The sequence below is a fragment of the Patiria miniata genome, unplaced genomic scaffold (assembly GCF_015706575.1).
Source record: "Patiria miniata isolate m_02_andy unplaced genomic scaffold, ASM1570657v1 HiC_scaffold_9, whole genome shotgun sequence".
Taxonomy (NCBI): Eukaryota; Metazoa; Echinodermata; class Asteroidea; order Valvatida; family Asterinidae; genus Patiria; species Patiria miniata.
Genome location: NW_024037076.1, coordinates 18,776,364 through 18,801,571, shown reverse-complemented (window position 1 = coordinate 18,801,571; position 25,208 = coordinate 18,776,364). Strand labels below are relative to the sequence as shown.

The window sequence follows — 25,208 nt, the reverse complement described above, 5'->3', positions numbered from 1 at the left end:
AATCTTGCAGTGTCTACGTACATTTCCTCAAATGAAGTCAATGTACACATGTAAGTCTTAGTAACACAGAAACACGAGCTGCTCGTATTTTCCTGGTCTGCATCTTTGGTGCTCTTTGACAAATTAATTTTGTCCCTTCAAACCAGTTTTGAATTTGTCTATTCTGGGCATCCCTCCAAAAGACAAGGGTTTTATTACAAAATGTATATGGCTTTTGCGCACAAAATGCCCGTAGCGCTTGATTTATCGCCACACCACAAACATTCAAAAGTTGTATATCTAGCAGTTATACCATAATCAAATACAGGCAGATTTTTTTGTTCAAAATCTCATTTAAAAGGGAATAACTGTTGAATTGCTAAAAATATAGCAATTGAAAAACAACGCTTGGGGTGGGGAGTTGAAATATATATCCTTAAGTATAAGTTGTAATCTCAGAGAAGATTTCTAAATAGATACTTAAACTGTACTTTGGAATGACGCCTGTCCACAAATTGGGATAATGGGGCAAAGACCAAATCCACATGTTGCACGTCAAAAAAAATGTGATTCCATGTAGGATTTCACCAAGAAATTTACATAATCAGTACAGGGGTGATGAGTGGTTGAAATGTAAAATCCACAAAATAAGCGGCAGAGGATTTGGGGGCATACCCAGTATGTTTGTATTTGCCTTTGCCAAGGGCAGCCCTTACAATACCCACTTCTTTTTGTTTTTCTACATGAAGGTAGAGAGAGAGAGACCTTCATGGTAAAATCTTACAAATTCCTTACAAAAAATCCTTATAAAATCTCACCCATGCATCACAATTATTCGGTATAAAAAATATTTATATATAGGGCTATGATCAAGGCTAATTAGTCAATTTATAACAAAAGAAAAAAAAAACTTTGATAAGGCCAAAAAAAAAAAGTCTCCGGTTTCTGGTATGCGCACGCGTCGCCGTAGCCATGCGCGTTGGCAAAATGAAAAAGTTTTTTTTTCAATGAAAGATGATGTCTCAAAACCGCCAAACTCACTGGTTTGACTGGAATCCTGCTACTGCACAATTTTAACGTGTTTTTAGATGGGCTTACGATCGAGAATAAGCTTTATGTGGCCTCTCTGGACTCCCATATATTTGCACTAAGTTTTGTCGGGCACCATTTGCAGTCATCAGCCGACATTTGAATCAAAAAAGTCAGGTAAAAAAAAAAAAAAAGCCGCGTCGCCGCACCACTTTTCGGGCAAGCTCCATACCAGAAACCGGAGACTTTTTTTTTTTTGGCCTAAACAAATGTTGACATCGTCTTTGATATAAATCGTTTGCACTGCAAACATCTTTGAGGTGTATGCTTTTGTTCAACAGGGAAACACACGAGTTGGCCACTTGTGCATGAATGAATTAACACTAAACACGCCCCAAAGATGGCTTCTGAATGCAATCCATCTATACATCATTGATACAATGTACACTTTATACACCATCTTTGTCTCTGTCCCAACTATTGATCCTAGTTCCCAAAATCCAGATCCAAATCGATCTGGTCCAGACTTTCCCCCGTCGTGAACAGGCTCTGGTTAATACCCGCTCCGGTCTTAGAGAGTTCTCCGTTCCTCCTGTCCGACTTAGTCACCCCCTGACTCTCTACTTCAGTGGTGAACTTTGAACTCTGACCTTTGGACCGCTCCCTGTTGCACAGAGGGGGTGATTTTGGGTCACTATCTCTGCTACGTGTCTCCTGGTGAACGCCATCATTTGAAGAGTCCTGTTTGTCAGTGGGGGAGGTAAACGTAAACCTGCTCAGCTTGGACATGGTCGAGGATGCAATTTTTCCGGGAGTGGCCGACGACTTGTCCAGATTTTTCACCCCGTCGGGAGATTGGATTATCTCCACAGAAGAGCAGGAACTCCTGGACCCCTTTGACTGATTCTTTCTGTCGCATTTCATTCTCTTGCTTTCGGTGCTTTTGTGTCTGTGGCTCGTTTTGGCCGATGATGACGTTTCTTCATCTGAGCTCAACCTTCTCTTGGAGATCTTGGCGTTTTTAGAACTCCTGCTCTCGGTTTCTGTTGTTGATTCTCTCTGCTTAGAAGTCCCCGGTGGAATCTCTTGGCATGCTTGAATTGATTGTCTCCCTATAACCCGTGGCTCTGTAGGCTTCCTCTGAAAGTTACTCAGCATTGATCTGATTTCTGAAGAAACGCCAGCCTCTGTGGTTTTGCTTTCTTTCAAAATCTCGGGCGTGGAGACCAGGCTGTCAAGATCTTCGTCAAGAGTGAAGAGATTTTTCCTTGGGTCGTCGACGGGCTCGTCGATGCGAGTGCTCTCCATGATGGCTGGACCTCCCAGGGAATGCTGGGATAGGGTTGCCATGACGACATCCCCATCCTCATCCATCATCAATGGGGATTCCGTTCTACTCCTTGCCGCCGATTTATCACTGGAACTGCTTTTCTCAGAATGTGGAATTTTTATTGAGCCAGTTTTGGCTTTTGAGCTGGATTTTTGACCTATGACGTTGCCAGTCGCTTCACTATGTCGCCTTTCCCTACACTTCTCTGTTGACGATCGCTCGGTCCCAACTGGTCCCCTACTTGATCCACTAGTTTTTGTCCCAGAAGTCTTTCTTGTTGTACCATCTGGTGATCCACTAGCTTCTTCCACCGATTTCCTTGTTGATATTCTGCTGTCTATGGCATTTTTCCTAGTTGATTCGCTAATTTCTCTAGCTGCTTTACTTGTTGATGGACTTGTATCTCCAATGCGTGTCCTTGTAGGTCCTCTCAATTCCCCGAAAACTTTTCTGGATGATGTGCTGGTCTTTCTGGCCGTTGAACAACCTGGCTTGCCAGTGCCTGTACTTTCAATTGTATCGTTGAAATTCTTCGGTGAGGTTGAGGATTCGTTTCCAGCGACGCTTTGGCTAAACAGATCAACCGATGCATCCAATCTACCCGCAACCGTTGTCTCTGTGAGTTCTGTGATGTTAGTGTCAATTGTCATCTGGTCTGGAGCTCGTGGGTCCTCGAGGAGCGAGCGTTCTCTGTCCAGGTCTTGGAGACGTTGAAGCTCGGTCTGCAAGACGTCTTGAAGGCCAAGATGGGACAGGATCAACTCGGCTAAGTTAAAGAGGGCAATATGAATATAATGAATAAGGACAATAATAATGAATAAAGTCAAACCTGTAGTAAGGTGGCCCACTGTTTTGTGAACTGTTTAGGACTAGCCATTTGTATGGCTACAATTCAGAGTCTGTGACAATAAATGTCCTGTTCGGATCATGACACTGTGAAAAGCCCCACCTTGTGTTCGATACTCCATCTCTGGCTCGTCAGGGAAGGATGTATGGAGGGCGTTGACCCCTCCTAATAATGCAGCCCCCTAAAAAGACAAGATTACGCAAACTGGTTATTAGGCACTAACACTCTACTAGGCACTAACACTAACAGCTAATTATAGCTCTTTTCACACTAGACAAATCTTGGGGTTGACGCAGGGTTGAAAACATGCATCGTTTCAAACTTAAAGAATTTCAACCCTGCGTCAACCCCGGGTTATTGCCCCGGGTTGAACTCAACCCTGCTCCAGACCAGGGTTGAGATTTTCAATCCGGTTAGAAATTCTTGCCAGGGTTCAAAACAGTAGCAACTGAGTATGATAAGCTTGATTTGCATGAAACAAGTGTGAAACGATGCAGGGTTGAACGCGGGGTTGAAAAAATCAAAAACACAACCTGGAGCAGCACTGGGTTCGCCCAGGGTTGAGTTCAACCTGGGTTGAGAGACTCTCGTGTGAAAAGGGCTAGGTATCTTTGTGCCCTCTATGAAACGGTACACGAGCAGCTGTTGTAAAGGTTCCGATTGACCTCATCCAAATTGTTTAACAATTCAAATTCTATGTGCGGTTCCATCGCGTTTCTTACAATCAATTATAAGTACAGGCAAAAGTTTGTTGCAATTTTTGTATGCACATTTCGTTAATGGCGTACGTTGCGTAAATCCTGTGAATGGTGTGAGTTACGTACTGTTGCAAAGGGTGGTCCATAAACACATTTACACGTTTTCAGACGCAGATTTCTTGGAATTGGGGAGACATGTTACAATTGTTTCAAGATATTCCTAAAGTACAGCATCTTCATGGTATATGGTGAAATCGGCGCTGAAAACAAAGCCTTAGTTCAGAAATGGCCATGGTTTAAAGAAAGATGGTCAGTAACCAGTTTGTCCACACGCAAGTCTATGAGATATGGTCAACACAATAGCACTGCGCACAAAAATAATTGCAATAATTGTACTTACGTCTGCATGACTGTCATAGACATGGACAAACTAGTTTTTGACCATTGTTCTGTAAAAGGTCGCTATTTTTTAACTTGACCTATATTTTCAATGCCCTTTTCACCATATACGACCAAGATCTTGTAGTTTAGGAAAATCTTCAAGAAATGTCAACATGTCTCTTCAATTTTGAGAAATCTGCCTCTGAAAAAAGTGTAAACTTTTCTTTGGACCACCCAGTATGAAAATATGGTGTAAGTTACGTACCGTTGTGTGTAGAATGCTTAGCTGAGTTATTGGATAGACAGATTCATTAAGCCCACCCCAAGATGTTCTGATCAATCACAACCGTGATTTATGTCCCACATGCGTGAATAAAAAAAGTCCGACGTGCGTTCACGTGCGTAGTGGTCTAATTGGGACTGAAGCTCACCTGCATTGTGGATTCCATGACGCTGACCGCAGCCACAGCGTCCTGCACCATGACGTTATCGTGGCACATGAGCCGGGCGTGGGCCTGGGACAAGCGCACCGTGCTCTCCAGAAGACGAATGGTGGTCCGGGCCGCGTTACGCTGGTCTGCTTGGCGCTGGGCTTGGTAGTACCGCGACAATACCCTGAACAAGGATTGATTGCATATGATTATAGTCATTACACAGGATGATATAAGACACAAAAACTGACAAGATAAAATGAACTGGTGCAATAAACTTTGAGCCAACACTGTGCACCCACATTACGGACTCTCTTCAAACTTTTGAAACTTCCAGTTGGGGGAACACACTGCATACGCATACTGGTGTGCATACATTTTATTCCACTTATGCACAAACCTATGGCATCTTCCCGTGAGCAAAGTGCCGACAGTAATGCATTCCAATGTCCGTTCCCGTGGTCTCCCCAAACTCTCTCGTTTGCGCCATTGAGGGGGTACTGTGCACAGAGCCCATAACATTTGACTGGGGATTTCTTCAGCTAATTTATGGTGAATTCGGGCGATTCACAATGCAGTGCGTCTCCAAGAGTTTACCACGGAGAGTTAATTTTTCCCAGTGCATTGTGGGGAGATGGTCAACAAATTCGCAGCGCGAGACTTTTGAAATTGTTAGTTTTCCCGGTCAGTAGTTTTGTAAGCGTATGATTCGAGTATCCGTTTGCCCTTTTCTTTTCTTTTTATGAATATGGTGTTTTTTGTAAGGCGGCAGAATGCTATGCCCCAATCTACAACATATTAGCTCAAGTTGCCTGCTGACACTCATTCATATGGGCCATGTTTTGTAGACCCTAAAATTGAAAAATGGACTCTCCATGGCAAACTCGTGGTGGCACTACATCCAAACTTATTGATATTGTTGAGTACCGCTGTAGTAGTAGAAGTACTGCATTGTGAATGCAGCAGAATTGTTTGACAGCAAAAAGATAAATTTGAAGCTTACTTGTTAGCATCAGGAGACAACGTCGGAGTGATGGTCTTTATGAGACACAGATAGGCTTGCATCTTCTCCATACTCCACAGACAATCGTTAGAGGTTCCTAGAGAGGCAAAAAAAATCAAACTGTTAATACATTTATTTCAATTTGTAACCTGGAAGTAAAAAGTATTCTGCTTGTTGAATTGGGTTGCGTTCCACACAAGCATAAAAAATTGCAAGAAAGTTGGGGGCTTGTTGTGGTAAATCTTCTGGGTTTTTTTGTTGTTTCAAGTTGTTTCATGACATGACAGTAAAGGCAATGAGCAAACATTATGCGAAAAAAGTTATTAATGAGCGAAATTGGAAGAGCAGAACACCTAAACTGAAGTGTGTGTGCTTAAAGTGACATCACAGCAGCAGTGGCATCTGTTGTCAAGAAAAGCTTGAAACATTTACAATGGTTTTTAAAAAAAAGTGCACTTTATAAAAATATTAACCAAAACAAAAATTTATCATTTTTTTTTATACATTTCAAAGAATGGATATGAATGTTCACAATTTTTCAAATTTCACAAATTTTTACAGTGTAAAATTCCTGTCATAGACAAGACTCAGTCCTCATGTGCTGCAAAATGGAAATTTGTGACTTTAGGATCGTTTTGTGGCGATAGGCCACATTTTAGAGGCCCAAATATTTGGGCTAGATCTATGGATTGGTTCCATACCTTGAGGCCCAGGGGACTTGCCGTCCAGGATAAACGAAGACACGATCTTGTCCCAATCGTCGTTCTGCGAATCCAACAACACCAGCACCAGGTCAAACCTGGACAAGAGTGGACTAGCGAGGGCGACATTGACGCTGATCGACTCGTTGGGGTCGTACTGCCCCTTTGGGTTGGTGGCGGCCAGGATCGTGGTGCGCGTGTTCAACTTGCAGACCAATCCAGCCTATGATCAAGGAAATAATGAAACTGAGAACAATATTTCAATGCACTTGTTGCAGTAAATAACAAAGTATATATATTACGTGATGAATTCAATCAGGGACTTATTGATTAATTCACTAATTGATTAGGAGACTATTAACTCTTAACTTTTACGGTGGCTATTACAGTTTACTTTTTTTATGGTCATTTTGAAATTGTCACTATCTAGTATGTAAAAATGAATTTTAAAGGAATAAACAACACTTGCTTTTGCTGCAATTTTCAGAAATAAATGGATTTGGAGGATTAGTGTGCTATAGAAAATATTGTTAAACTAGCTTGTTTCACGTTTTGAGTTCGTGTGGTCTAGTTCCCTGACCCCACTTAAGATGAGACGTTGCAGATTGTAGGTAAGAGTATCAGTCTAGCAGGCTTGTACCCTCCACAGATGTGTAATCAATTGCAAAGACAATGCAGAATGACTAAAGATGAAAATGTAGGAGCAGTTTTTGAAAAAAAAAAGTTTTCTCCAACGATGGTCGGCCGACCAGCGTTGGAAAAATACAAGTTTTGTTGAAAATGCCAGCACACAAGGAGCCATGATTTTACAGGATGCTTTAGACTGTCATTCCCTAACAATCCAGTAAGATATTTTGTTATAATTTGATCATTTCGTTTTTTGATGTTTGTAAATGTTGTATCTTCCCTTGAATGAGTGCAATAGTAAGAATAATTTCATGAGGTGACAGATGGAATGTTCCACTCCACGAAGCCATGTGGAATGGAACATTCCTGTCATCGAATGACATTAATCTTTCCATAGCACGAATGTGAAATAATCATTATTTGTTCTATACAATGTCTGAATAAATCCTTGTCATCTGATTGGTCAGAACTGCCAAAACTGTGACCGTGTACTGAAACTTCTATTTATCGTGGAATAGAACTTCTACTTTTGCCGTGCGGCTGCGCTGTGCATTGGGATGCATAATTCAATGGGGACATGTGGGGATTTTTATCGAACGTTCTATAACATGCGATAATAAATTCGAGGGCAGCAAATTCTTGACAACATTGGGGGAATTTTGACCGACTCAAGGTGGAGCTGTTCGCAGCAGAAAGTTGCACGTACATACATGTATCTGCATTTGATGTCCGTGACCATTATTTTCACTGTTAACTTGAGAGGAAATTTTAAAAAGTGCCTCATGTGTTGTTCTATTTTTCCCAATTTTTCCCCTCTTTTTAGTCTTTGAGTGCAAGAACAGCCCCTTTATGAGTAGTACGATCGTTAGAAATAGGTGGATACCAAAAAAAGTTCCAAAAGTGCAAATACTTCAACGCTGCCTGTTTAATCAACTTAGTAGATGTTACAAATTACTATGAACATGTACATTCTCTTACCCACAAACCAATTCAGTTTAGATATGAGCTGACAACCCCTGATAAATAGAAGTCCTTATTAGATGTGAACCTTAGCCCATCCAAAGGCCGGCCAAGTGGCTTACCTTGGCAACACTAATTGTTTGTTGCTCCATGGCTTCGTGTATGCTGCCCCTGTCATGCTCACGGATGCTGTTGAACTCATCTGCAGACGAGAATAAATTAAAAGCAAGTCCAAGACTATTCTTGAACTAATCCTGCACAGAATGTTAATGGTGCCTTGAATGGCATCCTTGAGGATGGTAAACAAGAAGATATCTAGCAGATGAAAGTTTTCTGTAAGACACGAATAATTGCACAGTACAGAGCGAGTAAAAAAAAAACCGAAACCCAAATGGCAGGACTAATTTTTGAATGAAGTTTTGCCTGTAGCACTTTCAAAATCTAGGATATGAAAGCCCAATCAATGAGCTTTCCTTTAGTAAAAGAATCATTCAAATCACTCATGTACTTTTCAAGTTGCGGAATTTTGAACACAAACACCGTTTTTAAAGTTCTGTCCACAGATCACACAAAAAGTAAGTGTTCTTTCGGCAAAACGAAAACAATTCACATGTGCGATTCACATGGAATGCATGTGAATTGTTTTCGTTTTGCTGAAAGAACACTTACCTTACTGCACTAACTTGTAACACTTACCTTACATTATCCTAGACACGAATATAACGAATAAACAGTGATCTAATAACGCTGGGATGGATACCTGGGTACCTTTTTTATTACCTGAAAGCTTTTCAGTTTCCAACACCACCGTTTTTGAAAGGGAAATCAGTTGCATATGAACAATTGTAAAAAGTATTGAGTCCAACTGGCAACATATAGGTAAAAAACGGAGAGGTTGCAGCAGCTTTACGTTTTCATTTCTACTTTAAGGGCGTGTACTCAGCACAAGGTGATACACCTTATTCCTTCAAAATTTATTATGTTACAGTACGGTAATTTCGAGATTCCGCGGGTACCTGACGGTTTCAGAAACACATACCCACTGGTTCGGAAATTCCAAAAAAAGCACACCGCTATGATCTATTCCAATCTTACCAATGCAGCATATTCCTCCATCGGCAAGCACCAACGCCCCGGCTTCAAGCTGCCATTCCCCGGAGTCCCGCACTGCCGACACCGTCAGTCCGGCGCTGGTGGACCCGATGCCCGTGGTCAGGACGGAGCGGGGCACCACCTTGGCTGCATACTTCAGGAACTGCGACTTCCCCGTCCCTGTACCGATGCAAACGGGAGAAAATTGAGAGTTTGACCAAACTTGGGATGTGAGATTACCTAATAATAAATAACAACATGGCTTATAGCGCACATTTTCGCAAGATGCAATGCGCGACTAAGGACAACTCCAGAAGACAAGGAGTTATAGAGTACGTGGTTTCCATCTACCCTTTAAGTTGTCAAGAGAACTGGTGTTGTGGATGTTGTGTGATAAGGAATTCCAGCTTCGGGGATTAGACACTGAGAAGGCCCTGTCCCCTGCCCTTTTGAATGTGCGTGGAACTCCGAGGTTGTTACTGGAGCGGAGGCCACTACGGCTGGGTACGTTACTGTTGAGTGATCCCATTATGTACTGCGGCATTGTGTTATGTAGTGCTCTGCACATGAAAAGTGCTGTTTTGAAGTTGATGCGTTGTCTAACTGGTAACCAATGTAATTGTCGGGGAGTGGAGAGGCTAGTGTGTAGTTGGGTTGTGATAGTGTGATACGAGCGACATTGTTTTGAGGCCGTTGGAGTCGATCAACATCATATTATTTAATACAATTGAGAGAGAGAGTTACTGTAACGTATGCTTAAGTTGTAGCCTAGTAACGCTTAACATATAGTAACCCTAAACCTACATTTGTCACTATTAGGAGTACATGTAAATGACCAAAGAGTGAGTTGTTTCCAAGTAGCAGTTGAGCAGAAAATGTAACAACGGATACCCACTGGCGATAGACGCGACATCTGCATGGGCGGTAAACATGATCTATCGCGTGCTGACCATTAGGCCACCAAAAAAAATATACTTCTGCTTCATATTACATGCCTTTCAAAAATAGGGTCAGTAGATCAGATTTTTTTTTTTGGCACTACTGAAACTACTACACCTGCAAGAGTCCAGCATTAATTCTCCTGATGATGAGCAGATACTGTTCGAAACGTCAAGTTCAACCAACTGGTTCTTCTCAGAACCACACAACTCACATGGTGTTACCGCAAACCTCCCATTCATTGATCATGCCCACCATGTAAAGCCTTAAGTCTTCAATTTGAATTGTTGAACACTTTCATGTCTCACCTGGATCCCCAACTAGTAATAGGTGGGACTCCCCCCGGGTCCTGGTTCCTGATTGGTGGGAATAGGCCACACCTCCAGCCAACACCATGGCAACGGCGAGCTTGACAACGTACAGACCGTAGACCTGGGGGCAGAGGCTGGCAAGAATCACATTGCGACCCTGCAAAAGGGAGGGAAAAAGTTATTTGAGGGAACACAGAGTGATCTGGTCTAAGTGTTCGATCAGGCTTTACATTACAACCTTGAAAATGGAATAATCAATAAATAAACACATTAATCCTTTTGCTGTCTGAACAGTCACAGACAGTCAAAAAATCAATCCTCTTCCCCTGCCATGCCTTTTACACAGGCTAGTCACCAACAGTCAGATCATATTTCAATCAAGCACTGCGACTAGTCAATTCAGTCAACAGACAAATGCAGGCAAGAGGTAGGCACAGCTGGCTTATCAATCACCTACAGTCAATGCATGGAGCTGTATCAAGTCACATAGTCACAGTCAGTCAATCCTGCTTTACGTAGGCTGGGAGCTCTTCACTGTTGAAAACAGTCACTTGATTGATTTTGACTGAAAGGACAACCTGGCACAGAATGTATGTTAAAACAACACAATGTAGACTGAAAAAAAGTAGTGCTCAAAATGCTTTAAATAAAAATATAAAAACCTCAGTAACTCACTGTAAAAGGGGAATATTTATATTTCTCCCAGAATTCCTCAAACTCTTGCCTCTGTAAAAAAAAAATGAAAAATGAAAAAGAATGATTAAGGGAATAAATGTGTGCTCTGGAGGTTGTTATTTCTCTGTTTAAGACCACTTAGAGTCTGGGTGCTGATAATTACCCGAGCCGGAGGCGAGGGTAATTATCAGCACCATAAGCAGTCTTAAACAGAGTGATAAACACCGACTGAGCACATATTTATTCCCATTCATAAATACCTTTTTGGTAAAAAATATCAAATAATTCGTTCAAAAATACCGATTTGTTCAACAAGTTCACTTCATGCTTTTTGAAACATCCCTCTAGCACAATAATGGAGTGTTCAGCTGGCGAGTAAGATGTAAACAACCCTTTTATGGAGATTGACGCGCGCGTAACATGTTCTGCGCGATGTCGCGCAGAACGCACCTGGCGCGTTGCGTTTTGAATTTAGAACTATAAAATTCTGACTCGCTGGCAGTGTTGCGCATGCCTACGTGAGGATTGTGAACGTTCAACCAATGAAACGGTAAGAGGCACGGGATTTTTAGGGGTCTACATTTTATTGCGACACTGGAAAAGTGTTTAAGACCAGCTAGCCATGTCTTTATCATCCGTTTAAGACCGGCCACGTGACGGGCTCTCGACCAATAGGAATGGCTAAACTGTCTGAGGTATTTATGAATACTGATTAAAGGCATAAAGGATCATTTGCATTTATCCAAGTAACCTACCAAATTATTACCAAAAAGCTTACTTGGATTAATGATCATACTGATACTACACACCCTGTGAAATTATTCCATCTGGCTTGTTGTTATCTAGAAGAAATCAAGAAGTGTGTATTTCCAACAATCAGTCAATTGACTGATTTTTGGAAACAGAGAGAGCTCTGGACGAAACATAGAGCTATATTAAATTACTAGAGCGCTGATTCCTCATTCTTGCGCGCGGAGACGCTTTGAAGCCGCTCTGGGCGCAGACATTTTGAATTCATGTGCGTGTTTGTAGAACATAAAGAAATTAGATGGATTGAATTTTGAAAGCGAACTCTACATGCAACGCGCAAGTAGAACATACACAAACAACTTAAGTGCGTTATGACAGTTAAAAAAAATCCGTCATGGCAAAAAGCACCTGCAGCGAATATGCGCACGCGTTGCCTGTTTGCGTAGAGCAAAATGAAACGCTCATTTGCTGATAGTGCGTTTTGGTTTTGGGCGTATCGGCTTCGATAACGCACCGGAATGGAATACAAACGCAGATATGCTAATAGCCGTACAAAAGCCGTACAAAATGTCTAGGTCTCCATAGGTTTGCGCACAAACATGGATGCGCCCATCAGGCATCTCATTGTACATCGAGTTAGCGCTCTAATAATTTAATATAGCTCTATGGGACGAAATCATGTTTTGTGATCCAAAGGTTGGGCATGCTTGTTTTCTCAAAAGTGTAATATCTATTGAGCTGAAACTTCTACAGGTTAGGTTTTGAACATTCTTCTTTGGATTTCGAGTTGTGCTATGAATGGAACGAACAAAATACATGAAAAGCAAATGATCATTTGCATATGCCTTTAAGAAAGAATGTCAACTCCTTTGTGGTGGAATACGGCCAATTTTTAGCAGTCTTAAGAAATTCTTTATTCAGCAAAACTAATAGAGTTTTGGATTCAGCAAATTTGGGGAAAAGTTTGGAGGCGATTCCACATCCAAGTCGCTCCAGCCTGAGTTGCATACCATTTCATCAGTGACGGTGACTGATCCTCTCTGGTCGTTCTTCACTACGATGTGGTTGGCTCGCAGCACGAGCTCCACGTCACACTTGCCGTCAACGTAAACGGGACGCCATCTACGCAACACGATACCACTGCAAACAACGAGGAATTAAACGTGTTCAAGGTAACATTTCTTCACCACTGTTTCTTTCATTGGGCGCCATGCGAACCGAGGGGCGTAAAAATGGCATATCTCATCAGTCAATGAATGTTTTGTTTTATACAACACCTGAGTAAATCCCCGTCATCTGATTGGTAAATCGTTGATCACGTCATTGAATTATTTGTCCCAACGCATGTCGCATGCGCGGCGCGCGCGCAGCGCAATGGAAGTTCTATTGCACGATACAGAACTTCCATTGCACGGTGTCATTGCTGCTGGTGGTGGCGCTGTTTTAAATCGAGATGAATTGAATATGATGGTTCTCAAGCTGTTGAACAGTTTGCATACATTAAATATGATGAACTTGTTAAATGTTTAAACAGTTTTTAACCTGAATAAAGTGGCTATTAAAAGTCAACCAATCTGATGACAAGGATTTATTCAGGTGTTATTTAAAACAAATAATGAATGTTTCACGTTCGTGCAATGGAAAGAATGATTTCAGATGATTGCATTGCACTCACAAACATTCATTATTTGTATAATATCATGCAAATAAGTCAAAACAGTCATTTGCACAGACAGGACACGTTGCCATTCTAGACCAATTAAATTACAGTGTAGACACGATATACCAATGGTTCTTAATTGATGGAAATCGCTTTCATAATCAAACAAATTAATGAACCTGAAGAATGCCTTGATACTGATACAATTTTGAACACTTTACAGTGGCATAGCAAGATCACGGGAGGGGGTACATGTGAAAAAGGGCACTCACCCATCCATGCTGAAAGTTAGACAGGGTTTTTCCCCAGTCACCCGACCTCAGTAAAATTAGAAAAAAAAGGGGGGGGGGGGGGCCGTTGCCGTTCGCGAGACATTCAAAACAAAAGGCACTCGTTAAAAATGGGCACTCGTTAAAAAAGGGCACTTGTGAAAAAAGGGTGCTCGTGAAAAAAATGGGCAGTCGTAAAAATAAGGTCCCTCTTTACAATATTTTTTTTTTGGGGGGGGAAGGCTAAATAACCCCCCCCCCTTACCATCCTTCTGGCTACGCCATTGATATATAAACTATTTACTGACCTGATAGTGACATCATCCCCTGCCTTGCAACTGTCCACTAAATCATCTTCCAGCACTACCCACATGGACCGCGGTATCTGTATGTCACTGCTCAGGATAATCACAATATTCTACGTCTGCGGTTTGCATGTTTTATTGTCATTGGAAGGTGAGGCACTACCAGTACTATAACCCACCATGGATTGGCCTATAAAGAATAAACATTCCCGAAATTTTTTAAATTAAAACAATTATTCATTCAAGCAGGGACAAAGGCCCAATTTCATAGTGCTGTTTTACAGTTAGCAGAAAATTTGTGCCAGCTATCTCAGGAAATTGTGCTAACCTTAACATTTCATGGCATGGATGTGCTATTCTATTGTTATGTCACCGATTTAAGCAACTTTTTCCTAAGTGGTAAGCGTGCCTTTTGCTGTACTTACTGCTTACTGTCTCCGTGAAAAACAACGTAGCAGCACTCTGAAGAATGCAATATTGCTATGCACGGACAAACATTTTGTTGAACAAAAACAGGAAAAAAATGTCGAATGATGTATGTTACTTGTGATGTTAGAACTTGACTGATCTTTTATGCTAAATGCATAAAATTAATAAGAGACATTTTCTGCTTTTTCTGCTATAAAATATATGAAAATCAAATATTGAGCTACTGAAAAAGGCTCAGCTTCAGAGGCCTCTTTTTAAAATACTAAAAACTTGGGTAATTCAAAACTTTGCAATGACTTCCATATCACAATAAAATAAAACAGTTTTTTTATAAGATGTAATTTGCATGTTGCCCTTCGACCACGTACTTTATAGACACTGTATACTCGGTGGTTTCTGAGGGATTGCGAGAAGAAAAAAATCATCACATTTCAAGGCAAGTCATCTGAATGAAAGGATACCGTTCCAACGGCCAGCTTCTGGACTTGTTCCTGTATCTTGATCTCTTGGTAGTCGCGGCAACTCGTCGGTGACCCCAAGCCGGCACTGGAGAGACAAGTGAATTTGTTTGAGCCACAGCCTTCTGGGTTTGGGCACGCGTCCGGCTTGCACTCGCTGTAGTACTTTTCAAATGATGCCTGTTTGGAAAAAAAAAGCAGTTTCATTTACATAGAGCATGTTCAAACTAGAACTAGAAAAACATATTTGGTTAAGCGGGTTTTTTTTTTTGGGGGGGGCCTAACTTCACTCGATTCTATACTAGAATCTGTTCTTGTAGTATGGTCCCCTGACCCTACTTTAGATGAAACAGAGCAATTTATAGACATGGGGGAATTGTCAGGTTGGGAAACCAGACTAGCTGGCTTGCACCCATTCAATGATGTGCAACCGAATGCAAACAAAATGTGGACTGACTAAATTTGGTAAATTGGGGGCAATATTTGAAAAAAGGAAGATGGTCGGCCGACCATCGTTGGAAATGGATACAAACATTCCAGTTTTCTTAATAAAAAAAACAGGACACCACGTGCCATGATTTCACATGAAGCTTGACACTATCATTCACTTACAGTCAAGTAAGTTATTTCATAATAAGGCAAAGTAAAAAAAAACCCAAGTTTCTCGTCCCCGCCCGCTTCCTATTTGGAGGCCGCCTGGATTTTTTTATTATTTTTTATTTTTGAAAAATGCAGTAAAAACACTGAAAAAGTCCACAAATTCATCGGAAAATAAATACTTGCAAAATATGTGAGTCGAAGTTTTCAGTATATAGACTCTGTCGGTCACTTTGTACACCACATAATATCGACGTGTGATCGCTACCCCTGCGACAGTGCGAGCATGGCAAGTTCACAACAACTCACCCACTTGGTTCCCAGACCAAAAGATTCTGACTATTCCTGATGAATCTACGCGCCAATGGAGTCGAGGCTGAGACGTGAGCGTCAGGAATAATTGTCAGGTCTAGGGAACCAGACTACGTACATGTATGTTTATTGATAGTTTTAGACTATACAGTCGTTTGAAAATTCAACCGGAATCTTTCTGCCGTACTGTATGTGGTAAATGCTGACTTCAAAGCCAGAGTGCAACCGGTATGAGACTAGCTCACGCTGGAGCATGTGTTTAAAGAATTCGCTCGCGACTTTTGGCGGTTAAAGCAAATGCATCTAAAACTGTTCTTGGTAGACCAATACAACTCTAAAGGACACTGTAAATATGTTCAGTTCGCTTGTCCAACTTGTCTTTCATTTTAAAAGTGTCTTTGAACAGTGGCAACACCAACGGTTGCAGGAAATTTTAAAATGGTGGCCATCTTGAAAAAAATAAAAAATAAAAAATAAAAAGCCCCTCTTCCTCCTATTTTTCAAAAACCCGGACGAGAAACTTTTTTTTTATTACTCGGCCTAATTTGTTAGTTTTGTTTGACAGCACTTTTCACCTACTTGTTGAGCACACAATGTATTTCAAAAATTAAATTTAATGGTACCCCGGTGTATATATTGATCTTTACATGTACGTGACAAAAAAAATGATTGCAAATGCATGTGTTGTCTCTGAGATATGGTAGTTTAAAAATGTCATGTGCCAAACCTGTTTGTCCACGGATGGCTTTATTTCATCCGCTTGACTGAGCTCCCAAGCTTGAGTTGAAGACAAAAAATACACTATAGAATAACTTGTTTTCAAAGTGTGTTTTTCAAAGTTTGTCTTCAACTCAAGCTCTGGAGCTCAGTCAAGCGATTTAATTTTGGTGACTTGTATTCAAATTAGCATAATAACACTAAAGATAACACTAAAGATTTTGTTCACCGTGTATGGTTGAAGAGCTATACTTCACTACATTATAAAAACAAGTCAGGTGTGTTTACAAACACAAATGCCCCGCAACCGTGACTGTTCCCATGACATAACACCACTCTTTTAACATCAACTTACACGTACCTTGGTCACATGGAACGTTCATTTACAGCATTAGTGTCTTCTGTAGGTTTTATATGAATTAATCCCCAATCCCTATGATCTCAGAATAAATACAAGATTTTTATTGTTTTAGCTACTGTGACCTTGACCCTTGACCTTTCGACCCCCAATGCGAAAGGCCTATTTGGATTACCAAGAACGATCCACAAACCAAATTTGAAGTTCACATGTAAAGTATTTCTCAAGTTATCGCGCTGACAAAATTTCTTTTGTTTTAGCCACTGTGACCTTGACCCTTGACCTTTTGGCCCCAAATGCAATAGGCTTCTTAGGATTGCCAAGGATAATCCACAAACCAAATTTGAAGTTCATATGTAAAGTATATCTCAAGTTATCGCGCTGACAAAATTTCTTTTGTTTTAGTCACTGTGACCTTGACCCTTGACCTTTCGGCCCCAAATGCAAAAGGGTTCTTAGGATTACCAAGAACATTACACAAACCAAATTTGAAGTTCATATGTAAAGTATTTCTCAAGTTATCGCGCTGACAAAATTTCTTTTGTTTTAGTCACTGTGACCTTGACCCTTGACCTTTCGATCCCAAATGCAAAAGGGTTCTTAGGATTACCAAGAACAATACACAAACCAAATTTGAAGTTCATATGTTAAGTATTTCTCAAGTTATCGCGCTGACAAGATTTGTCCGGACACACACACACACCCACCCAGACCGTCGTTTTTTGCTATGCTTCCGAGGATTGGCTTTGTGTTTTCCTTTGTCCCTGTAATATAACACTCTCCCATAGACTAAGCACACAAACCTGCGTTCGAGGACAATAGGCACCTTCCTTCGAGGATCAATGGCCCCTTTGTGCTCCTTTTGTTGTCTGTCCTCAGGCGTAATGCCATGCAGGAACACCCACACACACACGCACCCACACACCCACCCACACACCCACCCACGGAAGGACAAGGCGGAAACAGTATGCCCCTTCGGCTTCGCCGCGGGGCATAAAAACAGTTGAAATAAGTTAAGTACATGTAGGCTACAATTCCTGTCAAAAGTGGGTAATTTCCTTCTTTTTGCACCACCCAGAATATTACCTTTAATGGGTCAGGTGGGATCTCTGCATTTCCTTGTTCCTTTTTTTTTTTCATTTTGATTTTGATGGCCACACAATGAAAGCATTAACTTTTTTAATATAAAGGAAAGAAACAATAAGCTATACTGAGAAAAGGTAATCCGAAGAGCAAAAACTTCTAAAAGGAAAGTTAGCGGGTAACACTGTTGCGCCACATACCTGTACACTGAAAGGATGCCTACATTTTGAACACATGAAGTCTTTCTCAAACTCCAGCATTTTCACCATGGACGTGCGAATCACAGTTCCTGAAGATAAAAAGTCAAGTGTTATGTTCAAACGAACTGCATACATGAAAGCTGATGTGACGATATGTGACCTGCCACCTCAAAATGAGCCTGAAGTCTGAGCTTGTTTTTAGAACTGAGATATTTTTATTTCCAGATTCTGCAGAACAAGAGCTTTCTAATTGCCTATAGCATATAGGGATACTGAGTTCAGTAACAGAGATCTAGACCGCCGACTAAATAAAACTTGCAAACAATTTTACAAATTGAAATTGACATATGAAATTCCAAATCCAAACAACGTCGACATCAAATACTCAACTTGCGCTTCTCTCGTCCTGCTATTTATTTTTCATTAGATTTTTTCATTTTACTTTTCTTGGCGAGAAAATTTCCCTTTTTCATTAAAATTATAGTTGATGAAAAAACATGCACTGGCGTGTAATTGGCATTGCTCACTTAAAATTATAATTTTAATAGACAGAATACTTGGATGGAATTACCAATCCAAACAATGAGAACATCAAATACTCAACGTGTGCTTCTGACTTCCTGCCAGTAGTTAATATTAGAGTCTATATATTTTGCTTTAAGGTACTTGGTTGTTAAATAAATCAACGCTTTCTCTTTTTTGGGGTGGGGGGGGCAAAGACAATTTCCCTTTCCATTAAAATTATAAAGATAATAAAATGGAATGGTCATTGCTCCTTTAACGTTAGAAGTTTAATTGCCGTTTATCATAACATCATTGTTTTTTTACCATTTCAGCTTTCTATGATAACACTTGGTGTTTTTCTTTAGAGTACTCTTTTGTTAAATTAATTCACACCTTCCTCTCTTTTTTGGGGAAGAAAATTGCTCTTTCCATTAAAATTATGAAGATGACAAAAATATGAAATGTAATTGCCCTTTTAAATATATAGTCCATCATTTGTAATTTGTGCATTTTGTTCGTTTGAAGCAACAAAAGTGTTCAAAATCTAATGAAGGATACTGAACAACAAACCTGATTAAGTTTCAGCTCAGCTTCAGCTGTATATTTCGAGAAAAACAGCACTCTGGGATCTCGATTTCAAATCAAAAGTTGCTGAATCATGCTTTGAATTGGGCCTGAATTCAGCGTCTGAGACGCGTTCTCACTGAGCCGATTGCAGCTATACGCGATGTCGCGCACTGATCCGACGAATTGTAGCAACCGCGCGCGCGTGTGCGTCGTGCCAATGCTTGCGCGCGCTTCGCCGAATAACAAAACGAACTACTAATTTAAATTTTCCTACGTTGCATCTTAAGATAGCACCTAAAATAGCCCTAAAATTATTTATCAATTTCCTATTCAGCGTACATCATAGGTGCGTTGTTGTTAACGTTTGTTGATTACTGGTGAATGACGTGCTTTGCTGGTCAGTGAATAAACAAGGACTAGTATAAAACTGCACGCATTTTGATCAGTCATCAGTCACCAAAACCAACCACAACTTGACAAGGGCAGATCCAGAACACAATTTTGGTGGGGGCCAAAAAAAAATTTGGTCCCCCCAAAAAAGTGGGTAAAAAAAATTACGGCGTGGGGTTCGGGGCCCGTAAGGGTCCCGAAAATTTTTTGGATTCTAGATGCTCTGTGGTGCGATCTGAAGCAATTTCTGACCACTTTAACCAATGTTTTTTGAGGAAAAGATTGTGGTGTACTCATTGCCTGCCTTTATTGCGATGTCACATAAAAACAAAACAAATGGTTTCGTTTTGGGGGGGGGGGGGCATGGCCCCCTTTGGCCCCCCCCCCCCTTGGATCCGCCATTGCAACTTGAGCTTATCAGGATAGACAGAGAGTCGCAATGGCTGAGCAAGCAACCCAGGCATTCCAGGCCATTGTAGGAATTGTTGGGATCTGCGGCAATGGTTTGGTGTGCGTGGTGATCGCCAAAGTTCACTTCATGCACACCGTGACCAACGCATTCATCTTCAACCAAGCCCTGATTGACCTCATCGGGTCCTTGATGGCTCTGCTTCTGAATGTCGTACCAATCCCTGATCCGATACCTCCTGGGGCTACTGGGGTGTTTCTCTGCTCTCTGTGGGTCAGCGACTTCCTCCAATGGGGACCATTCACTGCGTCCACATTCAACCTGATAACATTGACTCTTGAGAGGTACCTGGCCATAGTGTTTCCCTTCAGGTACCAAGCCCTGGCCACTCGTAAGAAAGCCATAGCTGTACTGGTCGGTGTGTGGGTGGCAGGGTTTCTGTTTTCCAGTTATGGCATCTATCTCCGCTTCTACGAGGCCGGAGTGTGCGTGATAAAACAGGTGGCTCACCAGCAAGTTCTTGGCGTGTGTGTCTTCTTCGTGAATTATTGCCTGCCCGTCAGTATCATGCTCGTCGTCTACATCCACATCACAGTTGTTCTGAAGAAGGGAGCTGGCAGAATTCAGCCCGGACTGGCAGCTGCAGGTCCATCCACTGAAGGCCAGGGGGAATCACTGATGCGTGCTCGCCGTAACACCTTCAAGACCCTCCTGATTGTCTGCGCGGCATTCATCATTTGTTGGACACCAAACCAGATCTTCTTTTTCCTCTCCAACCTCGGGGTGAAAGTCGACTTCTCATCGCCCATATTCTACATAACGATCGGGATGGTTGCTCTCAACTGCTGCCTGAACCCATTCATATACGCCATCAAGTACAAGCAGTTTTAGAAGGGACTGAAAGTTGTCTTTGGTAAAAGGGGTGACAGAGCCTCTATTGCAACAGCAAGTACCGGCCACAACTGATGGAGGAATTTCCCGATTCATAGTTTACTTTTAGACATTTAGAGTACACTTGTGTTGGTTATTTACTGATCATGCACTTGCTAGAGGTAGCTGTTGAGATATAATATGCAAGAAGATTCACCAGTTAAGTTTTGTGGTGGTTATGAAGTTATTATCAAATATGATGTATGACAGATATCCTATAAAATGATGGCGTTTTAAAATCCCCCTATTGAGCAGTATCACTTTTCCTGAAGCTAGAACTCTTGTTGTAATTATTTTATTTGAGGTAGGACAAATTCTCGATTGGACAATGCACTGCACTTCATCATGTATTGAAGTTTGCATATGTACATGTGTATGCCACATTCAACTTTGTTTGATGTCAATAATTTCCAGTGAGGCTTGTATATATGAATGGTTATAAATCTTTAAATATTTGTATTTACAACAAAGACTATTTTAAGCAGCAAAGCAAAGGCTGTTTCGGCATGTTTTGCCAAAACAGCCAACAAAAGAAAAGAAAAGAGAAAAAGGTGTCTGACATGCACACAAAGGCACTTGGATGGAATTCCCAATCCAAACAATGACAAAATCAAATACTCTACCTGCGCTTCTGTCACCCTGCCAGTAGTTAATGATATTACAGTCTATACATTTCTTTAGAGTACACTTTGGTTAATTTGATTAACGTTACACAAAAATTCCCTTTTAATCAAAGTTATAAAGATGAAAATACAACGAATGGTATTTAATTGCTTGTTTAACCTTATAATTTTAATAGACATTTAGTCATAAAATCATTTACAGCTTTTTCTGGGAGAAAACTTTCCTTCAATTTAAAATCTAGCCCTAAAATTATTTATCAATTTCCTATTCAGCGTACATCATAGGTGCGTTGTTCTTAACGTTTGTTGATTACTGGTGAATGACGTGCTTTGCTGGTCAGTGAATAAACAAGGACTAGTATAAAACTGCACGCATTTTGACCAGTCATCAGTTACCAAAACCAACCACAACTTGAGCTTATCAGGATAAAAAGAGAGTCGCAATGGCTGAGCAAGCAACCCAGGCATTCCAGGCCATTGTAGGAATCGTTGGGATCTGCGGCAATGGTTTGGTGTGCGTGGTGATCGCCAAAAATCGCTTCATGCACACCCTGACCAACGCCTTCATCTTCAACCAAGCCCTGATTGATCTCATCGGGTCCTTGATGACTCTGCTTCTGAATCTCGTACCAATCCCTGATCCGATACCTCCTGGGGCTGCTTGGGTCTTTCTCTGCTCTGTGTGGATCAGCGACTACCTCCAGTGGGCACCATTCACTGCGTCTACATTCAACCTGATAACATTGACTCTTGAGAGGTACCTGGCCATAGTGTTTCCCTTCAGGTACCAAGCCCTGGCCACTCGTAAGAAAGCCATAGCTGTACTGGTCGGTGTGTGGGTGGCAGGGTTTCTGTTTTCCAGTTTTGGCATCTATCTCCGCTACTACGAGGCCGGAGTGTGCGTGATAAAACAGGTGGCTCACCCGCAAGTTCTTGGCGTGTGTGTCTTCTTCGTGAATTATTGCCTGCCCGTCAGTATCATGCTCGTCGTCTACATCCACATCACGGTTGTTCTAAAGAAGGGAGCTGGCAGAATTCAGCCCGGACCGGCAGCTGCAGGTCCATCCACTGAAGGCCAGGGGGAATCGCTGATGCGTGCTCGCCGTAACACCTTCAAGACCCTCCTGATTGTCTGCGCGGCATTCATCATTTGTTGGACACCAAACCAGATCTTCTTTTTCCTCTCCAACCTCGGGCTGAAAGTCGACTTCTCATCGCCCATATTCTACATAACGATCGGGATGGTTGCTCTCAACAGCTGCCTGAACCCGTTCATATACGCCATCAAGTACAAGCAGTTTCAGAAGGGGCTGAAAGTTGTCTTTGGTAAAAGGGGTGACAGAGCCTCTATTGCAACAGCAAGTACCGGCCACAACTGATGGAGGAATTTCCCGATTCATAGTTTACTTTTAGACATTTAGAGTACACTTGTGTTGGTTATTTACTGATCATGCACTTGCTAGAGGTAGCTGTTGAGATATAATACGCAAGAAGATTCACCAGTTAAGTTTTGTGGTGGTTATGAAGTTATTATCAAATATGATGTATGACAGATATCCTATAAAATGAAGGTGTTTTAAAATCCCCATATTGAGCCGTGTCACTTTTCCTGAAGCTAGAACTCATGTTGTAATTATTTTATTTGAGGTAGGACAAATTCTCGATTGGATAATGCACTGCACTTCATCATGTATTGAAGTTTGCATATGTACATGTGTATGCCACATTCAACTTTGTTTGATGTCAATAATTTCCAGTGAGGCTTGTATATACGAATGGTTATAAATCTTTAAATATTTGTATTTACAACAGAGACTATTTTAAGCAGCAAAGCAAAGGCTGTTACGGCATGTTTTGCCAAAACAGCCAACAAAAGAAAAGAGAAGAGAAAAAGGTGTCTGACATGCACACAAAGGCACTTGGATGGAATTCCCAATCCAAACAATGACAAAATCAAATACTCTACCTGCGCTTCTGTCACCCTGCCAGTAGTTAATGATATTACAGTCTATACATTAGAGTACACTTTTGTTAATTTGATTAACGTTACACAAAAATTCCCTTTTAATCAAAGTTATAAAGATGAAAATACAACGAATGGTATTTAATTGCTTGTTTAACCTTATAATTTTAATAGACATTTAGTCATAAAATCATTTACAGCTTTTTCTGGGAGAAAACTTTCCTTCAATTTAAAATCTAGCCCTAAAATTATTTATCAATTTCCTATTCAGCGTACATCATAGGTGCGTTGTTCTTAACGTTTGTTGATTACTGGTGAATGACGTGCTTTGCTGGTCAGTGAATAAACAAGGACTAGTATAAAACTGCACGCATTTTGACCAGTCATCAGTTACCAAAACCAACCACAACTTGAGCTTATCAGGATAAAAAGAGAGTCGCAATGGCTGAGCAAGCAACCCAGGCATTCCAGGCCATTGTAGGAATCGTTGGGATCTGCGGCAATGGTTTGGTGTGCGTGGTGATCGCCAAAAATCGCTTCATGCACACCCTGACCAACGCCTTCATCTTCAACCAAGCCCTGATTGATCTCATCGGGTCCTTGATGACTCTGCTTCTGAATCTCGTACCAATCCCTGATCCGATACCTCCTGGGGCTGCTTGGGTCTTTCTCTGCTCTGTGTGGATCAGCGACTACCTCCAGTGGGCACCATTCACTGTGTCCACATTCAACCTGATAACATTGACTCTTGAGAGGTACCTGGCCATAGTGTTTCCCTTCAGGTACCAAGCCCTGGCCACTCGTAAGAAAGCCATAGCTGTACTGGTCGGTGTGTGGGTGGCAGGGTTTCTGTTTTCCAGTTTTGGTATCTATCTCCGCTACTACGAGGCCGGAGTGTGCGTGATAAAACAGGTGGCTCACCCGCAAGTTCTTGGCGTGTGTGTCTTCTTCGTGAATTATTGCCTGCCCGTCAGTATCATGCTCGTCGTCTACATCCACATCACGGTTGTTCTAAAGAAGGGAGCTGGCAGAATTCAGCCCGGACCGGCAGCTGCAGGTCCATCCACTGAAGGCCAGGGGGAATCGCTGATGCGTGCTCGCCGTAACACCTTCAAGACCCTCCTGATTGTCTGCGCGGCATTCATCATTTGTTGGACACCAAACCAGATCTTCTTTTTCCTCTCCAACCTCGGGCTGAAAGTCGACTTCTCATCGCCCATATTCTACATAACGATCGGGATGGTTGCTCTCAACAGCTGCCTGAACCCGTTCATATACGCCATCAAGTACAAGCAGTTTCAGAAGGGGCTGAAAGTTGTCTTTGGTAAAAGGGGTGACAGAGCCTCTATTGCAACAGCAAGTACCGGCCACAACTGATGGAGGAATTTCCCGATTCATAGTTTACTTTTAGACATTTAGAGTACACTTGTGTTGGTTATTTACTGATCATGCACTTGCTAGAGGTAGCTGTTGAGATATAATACGCAAGAAGATTAAAGGGAAAATACAACATTTGCAAACATCAAAAATTAAAACTACCAAATCATTTTGAAATACCTTGCTGGACTGTTAGTGAATGACAGTGTCAAGCATCCTGTAAAATCATGGCACCTGGTATACTGTCATTTTCAAGAAAAGTGGTATTTTTGTATCAATTTCCAACGCTGATCGGCTGATCAGC

General features: G+C 41.5%; 4 protein-coding genes across 4 annotated transcripts; 3 read left to right on the top strand and 1 right to left on the bottom strand.

Annotated features, from left to right (window-relative positions):
• Positions 1 to 1,248: 1,248 nt before the first annotated feature.
• Positions 1,249 to 18,291, bottom strand: LOC119720540 (DNA helicase MCM9-like). Its single transcript, XM_038190242.1, has 13 exons — positions 18,142 to 18,291; positions 14,878 to 15,054; positions 13,991 to 14,067; positions 12,764 to 12,893; positions 11,004 to 11,054; positions 10,326 to 10,485; positions 9,082 to 9,258; positions 8,109 to 8,188; positions 6,400 to 6,622; positions 5,699 to 5,795; positions 4,696 to 4,879; positions 3,288 to 3,366; positions 1,249 to 3,104 (listed from the first exon to the last, which is right to left on the bottom strand). The coding sequence occupies exons 1-13, from the start codon at positions 18,274 to 18,276 to the stop codon at positions 1,495 to 1,497; spliced, it is 3,180 nt and encodes a 1,059-aa protein (XP_038046170.1). The 5' UTR covers positions 18,277 to 18,291; the 3' UTR covers positions 1,249 to 1,494.
• Positions 18,292 to 20,041: 1,750 nt separating this feature from the next.
• LOC119720947 (prolactin-releasing peptide receptor-like) lies at positions 20,042 to 20,902 on the top strand. The gene has a single exon (XM_038190814.1). It carries the CDS (start codon positions 20,042 to 20,044, stop codon positions 20,900 to 20,902), a length of 861 nt encoding a protein of 286 aa, XP_038046742.1.
• Positions 20,903 to 22,007: 1,105 nt separating this feature from the next.
• LOC119720946 (galanin receptor 2a-like) lies at positions 22,008 to 22,943 on the top strand. Its single transcript, XM_038190813.1, has one exon. The coding sequence runs from the start codon at positions 22,008 to 22,010 to the stop codon at positions 22,941 to 22,943; it is 936 nt and encodes a 311-aa protein (XP_038046741.1).
• A 1,025-nt stretch (positions 22,944 to 23,968) lies between these two features.
• Positions 23,969 to 24,904, top strand: LOC119720945 (galanin receptor 2a-like). The gene has a single exon (XM_038190811.1). It carries the CDS (start codon positions 23,969 to 23,971, stop codon positions 24,902 to 24,904), a length of 936 nt encoding a protein of 311 aa, XP_038046739.1.
• Positions 24,905 to 25,208: the final 304 nt, after the last annotated feature.